Genomic DNA, 6000 nt, shown 5'->3' with positions numbered 1-6000 from the left:
TTTCCTGACCCTTCCCCGCAGTATAGGGGGGAAGGGAGCCTCAACCAACAGCACCAGGAGACAGCAAGCACGGTACAGGAGGGAGGAGAAACGTGATCGACAGATTCAATGAGGAGAAGGCAGCCAACTGGCTTCCAGGAAGCCTGGAGACAATTGATCTGCGGGAGCTGGCTCTGGCTCCTTCTTCAACGTGATGTGCAGCCCCCAGTGTCGTAGCATAGCCGCTCGCCTTCGCTGGCTGTAGAGTCTCGCTGTCGCCGAAGGGATCGTGCTAGATTTGGACCAAGCGAGCCGGAGTCCTGCTTGCCCTTTGCATGGCATTATTGCATTGAGCAGCAGGCTGCTCCTGCAGTTCTTCAGGCGCGGTCGGGTCCCCACGTGGATTCGCGGGTGCTGGTCACATTGGCAGGCGGGTGCTGCAGGCTGAAGCGTGGGGCGCAGTGGCAGCTCCAGAGCGTCCTTGCAAAAGCAGCTCCGCGCCGCGGTGAGGCTCGCTCGGTTGCCGGCGCGAGAAAAAGGAAGCGGCGCCACCCTCTGCCGCGAGGCTCCGCGGCGGCTGCAGCAGCGAAAGGATGCCGGCAGCTGTTGGCGATGGGCTCCTGAGCGAGCCCCCAGCGGCGAGCTTCGGCGACAGCGGGGGTGAGCCCAAGATGCCTCCCCTGGGTCCGGAGGGAACTTTCCTGGCGGCCTGGGTCAACGCGTCGGCGGCCCGCGAGCGGCTTCGCGAATTCCAGCACATCAAGCGCGTCGGCAACTACCTGATCGGCAGGAAGTTGGGCGAGGGCTCCTTTGCCAAAGTGCGCGAAGGGATGCATGTAGTGACCGCAGAAAAGGTACTTATCCTCCCCCCGCCCCCTTTCCCACTCCTTGGGGTAGGTTCGCTTCGTGAGACCTAAAGCAAGGCTGGCTTTTCTGCAGAGCTCCCAGCCCAAGGGGCAGCCGCCTTCTTTCCAAAGAGGTGGACTATCCCGGTTATTTTCGTGATTTGCAGCTGCCGAGAGCCGCCTTTGTCCCGCAAGTAATCTTTCTGCTGCTTGCTCTAAACCCCCCAGTCCCTCACTTCGCCTTCTACGGTGCCGCCAGCTGCTTCTCCCCATTTCCCCTCCCAAATACCGCCAGCAATTCGCCCACAGGGGCCGCTGTTCATGAGTTTCCCGCTCGCTAGACAACTCCCTCCACGGCGCCAACCCTTTCCCTACCCGTCGCAACAGTACTGGCTGTGGACTGCAGCGCGGGTTTTTCGTAGGTGGACCAGCGAGCAGCCAACAAATACGCCCCTCCCCTGTTTGTTCCACAGGTTGGAAAAGAGGGAGGGCTTGTGTTCTTATGAATGTTAAAAACAAATCTAATATACTGTGATTATGCAGTCACCAAAGGATAAATAAATAAAATGAACCCCGATGGATGGATGTTCCAAGAAAAGAAACTGTGTTGTTGCCTTGACACATTCAATACCTAGTTACACAACCATATTCGCCATGCCAGTCTATACATTGTTATTCTACCCGTTTCAAGCTGCTCATGAATGGTTGAGATAGAATATCCTAAGAGGAGACGGACTGGACCATGATCACCCAGTAAGGCTTGGAGATTTCTTTACATAGCTAAGTGGGGATCAGAACTCTAGTCTCAAGGCATATTCCAAGCTTCACATCACTACACTGGTTCCCTCCTTGAGATCCATTAGTTGAGGAAAGAATTGCATTCCCCAACTACAAATTCTTGTATCACATTTAGCGCTGGGGAAATGCAATAAAATAGAAACACAATATATAGACTTTGGATTATTTGTTACAAAAGGGCAACAATGGCATTAAAAACCTAATGATTTATCATTTGGGAAGACACTGTGTTATGCTGGCACTGTACTGAGCATGCTGCATGCAGTAAGGATCTATTATTTCTGCTGTGCTGTGCTTTTTGCTGTTGAGTTTTCAAATGTAATAACAAAATAATGTAACACCTAGTAATTTAACAGTTTATTGTTTGCTGTTTCACAACTGAAAACTGACTTGTGTTTAGAAGTTAAAACAAGGCACCGTTTAACCTTTGACACAGAACACTAAGGTATAAAATTCAGGAATATTTATGAAGGAATCTTTTCACTTTCATATTTCACAAATAGCAGCACTTATGCCACTTACCTTAAGATAACATAAAGCCATTTAAGGATAATAATGAAATAAGTAATTTGAAAATGATCTGAAACATTTACAAACTCATTTGCCGGTTAGGTGTATGTAGTTTAAGATTAGAATATTACATTTTTGGGGTCATTACAGTGGTGTGCCAGCAAATCTTCCAGTCTCCATGGGTGCTTAAAATACTTAACTCTAATTAATTCATTACCTTTTAAAATGACTTTGTAAAAATCCTGTTTGCATCTTTGACGTTTGAAGGTTCATATGTTTTCCTTTGAAGGAATCATAGACATCACATGGGCTCAGTGCCTGTTCTGGGATCACGATGCTACAGATGAGCAGGTACAAAATCAAAATACTAATCTGGATGAACAACAATTGGGAGTATCATGTAAGAGCATAAAAGAAATAAATGTATTTTAAGCAGAAAAAGACATATTAATTTTTAAACTAGCTTGTGAATGTTTGCTCAAAAGTCTTATTCTCACATATGCACATTCTGCTTCTAAAAAAGGTCTTTATTGGTCACTAGAAGGCTGAAGGATTTTATTAGTTATCTTGTCCAGTGCAGGAAATCCAAAGGGAAAGTATTCCAATAAATGGCAAGAAGAGATGAAAAAGAATATGATAAACCCATATTTTAGGAAGTGGGGGGAAGGGGTGGCATTTTATGAGCCTCAAGCTTAAAGTTATATATGTATATAACCGTAGTTCTGCTGCTACAGACAAACTGACATGTCTACCCATTTTGATCTATGTAAATAACAGTTGACACTGGTTTAGCACACTGGATTAGAAGTGAATAGTGTAACTGTAAGCCTTGGAGAAGTGCTTTGAATGCTTTAGAGAAGTGAGCTGGCCTCATTGTCAGTCCAGTTCTCAAAGTGTGTGTGTGTGAAGTGCCATCAACTTGCTTGCAACTTAGGAAGACATATAAATTAAGGACCTCCGGAATGTCCTATCATTAACAGCCTTTTTCAGGTCTTGCAAACAGGGCTGTAGCTTCCTTGATTGAGTCAATCCATCTCAGTTGCTGCCTTCAACTTTTCTTAGCATTATTGTCTTTTCCAGTATCGCTTTGGATATTTTAGCTTCTAGGGACAGTTCAGGCTTGATTTGATCTAGAACCCATTTATATGTCTTTTTGGCAGCTCATGGTATTTGTAAATACCTACTCCAACACCACATGTCAAATGAATCAACTTTCTTCCTGTCTGCTTACTTCAGTGTCCAACTTTCACACTTATAGTATCAAAATAATAAAGTGTCCAACTTTCACACTTATAGTATCAAAATAATACATACTGTGATATGTATTATTTTGATCTTGGTCACCAGGAATACATCCTTATTACACTAGAGCAGGGGTGGCCAACGGTAGCTCTCCAGATGTTTTTTGCCTACAACTCCCATCAGCCCCAGCCAGCATGGCCAATGGCTGGGGCTGATGGGAGTTGTAGGCAAAAAACATCTGGAGAGCTACCATTGGCCACTCCTGCACTAGAGGATCTTTTCTAGTGACTTCATGGCTGCCCTTCTGATTTCTTTGTTGCAATCTCTCTTTTGGATGATGATTGAACCAAGAAACAGAGAACCTTTAACAGTTTAAAGTTCTTAATTGTCAACCTTAAAGTTGTGTAATTACTCAGAAGTCATCACTTTTGTCTCCTTGATGTTCAGCTGTACTCCTTCCTTGGCACTTTCTGCTTTAACTTTCATCAGGATTTGTTTCAACAGTTCATTATTTTCTTCCAGTAATATGGTACCATCTGCATATCTCAAATTGTGAGTGTTCCTTCCACCATTTTCACTCCACCTTCATCTAAATCTAATCCAGTTTTCCTTATGGTATGTTCTGCAGATGATTAACCCTTGTCTGATGTCTTTGCCACTTGGAAACCATTCTGTTTTTCCAAATTCTAACCTAACAATTGTATCTTGTCCAGAGTATAGTTGTGCATCAGAACAATCAGATGCTGTGGAATGCCCATTTTTTAAATCCACACTGTCAAAAGCTTTGCTGTGATCTATGAAACAAGCTGAATTCCTTTGACAGTTCTCTCATATGCTTCAGTAACCAGCGTAAATTTCCATTATGATCTCTAGTGCCTCTTCCTTTTCTGAATTGCTCTTGAATATTTGGTGCATCTTTGTTGTAAGATTTTGACCATCACTTTACTTGTATCAGAAATAAATGTGATGGTCCAGTAGTTGCTGCAATCTCTGACATCACCTTTTTTCAGGATCAGAATGTAAATTGAACATTTCCAGTCTGTGGGCTGTTGTTTTGTTTTCCATATTTGTTGACATATTCTTGTTAAGATTTTGATGGACTCCATTTCCATGGTTTGAAATAGCTCTATAGATATTCCATTTACTCCTGGTGGTTTGTTTCTTCCAATTGCTCTCAGTGTACGTTTCATTTAACTTTCTAATGTTGCAGATTCCTCTTCAAAAGATTTTTCTTGGAAGGAATCTGTCATCCTTTCATCTCTTCTGTATCAGTCTTTAGTTTTCTTTTTACATCTTTTCTTTATTTTGTCCTGTTCAGTTGAAGTATTTCAATATTGATCATTTATCACTCCTGTCTATGCTTTAAATTTCTCTTTGATTTTTTGGACCTTGAGGAATAAACTTCTTTTTTTGTTGTTTTCTTCTTTTTCTTTGCAGTGGTTATTAGAATCGTTTCTTTAGTCTCTATGTGCAAGCTGCTGGAAAGCTGAATTAAGCCTTTTGATTCTATGTCTGTCACCTTTTGCTTCTCATCTATTTTAGAAGTTTAGCAGTCTTATCTATTTTAGATATTGGATTTATATCCCGCCCTATACTCTTGAGAGTCTCAGAGTGGTCACAATCTCCTTTACCCTCCCCCCCCAAGAGACACCCTGTGAGGTAGGTGGGGATAAGAGAGCTCTTACAGCAGCTGCCCTTTCAAGGACAATTCCTACAAAAGCTATGGCTGACCCAAGGCCATTCCAGTAGATGCAAGTGGAGGTGTGGGGAATCAAACCAGGTTCTTCCAGATAAGAATCCACACACTTAACCACTACACCAAACTGGCAGTTTCACCCATCATCCATTGAGGCATTTCATTTCTTTTGGTTGCAGGAATAGTATTTGCACATTCTTCTCTGATAATATCTCTGGTTTCAACACATAATTCTTCCAGTTCATATTCATTTGTACTTAATAGTGCAGATCTGTTCTTACACTCTTCAGGATGTTTTGGTGCTTTTCAGCTTCATTCTAATTTTCAGTAGTAGCAGTTGTACCAGAAGCTGTACCACAATCAACTCCTGGTCTTGTTTTAGCAGAGTGAATAGGGCTTCTCCATCTTCAGTTTCCTATTATGTAACTTATTTGATCTCTGTATTGGCAATCTAGTGATGCCCAGTCTGTTTGGTTGCCTGAAACATGTCTTCACAATGAACAAGTTGTTGTATTCACAAAATTCTGTGAATTGCTCTCCTGCTTCATTTCTTGTTCATAGTCAACATTTTCTAACTATTTGATTCTACTTCGTTTCCTCCTTTTGCGTTCCAGTCACCTATGATTAATGGCACATCTTGTTTAGAGTTGCTTCCTGGACACTTCCATAAAAGCTTTCAATTTTTTCCTCTTCAGCATCTGGGGAGTAAAATTGAGTGATGGTTATGTTGATAGGCTGGTTGATATTATTTGGTCAGACTTTGCATTATAGCCCGCTGACTTCTTGTGCTACATCTTGCCTCACTATTAGAGCAACTCTGTTTCTTTTGTGTTTGTCGTTTCCAGGTAAAACACCTTGAAATTTTCTGACTGAAAATGTCCTAATCCAGTCCACATTAGTTCACTCATTCCTAGGATTACAATGTTTAAA

The 6000-nt window shown here is 42.5% G+C and overlaps 1 protein-coding gene across 2 annotated transcripts in view; it reads left to right on the top strand.

The window, feature by feature from the left end:
- Positions 1 to 305: 305 nt before the first annotated feature.
- Positions 306 to 6000, top strand: part of HUNK (hormonally up-regulated Neu-associated kinase) — a 152388-nt gene continuing 146693 nt past the window's right edge. For both annotated transcript variants that reach the window (XM_060234337.1, XM_060234338.1), the window contains exon 1: positions 306 to 833. In XM_060234337.1, coding sequence (XP_060090320.1) covers positions 573 to 833 — 261 coding nt within the window. In that variant the 5' untranslated portion in view covers positions 306 to 572. The remainder of the gene's footprint in view (positions 834 to 6000) is intronic.

Source organism: Heteronotia binoei, chromosome 3, assembly GCF_032191835.1.
Source record: "Heteronotia binoei isolate CCM8104 ecotype False Entrance Well chromosome 3, APGP_CSIRO_Hbin_v1, whole genome shotgun sequence".
In the NCBI taxonomy this organism is placed as follows: Eukaryota; Metazoa; Chordata; class Lepidosauria; order Squamata; family Gekkonidae; genus Heteronotia; species Heteronotia binoei.
This window is presented reverse-complemented; position numbering and strand designations above follow the sequence as displayed.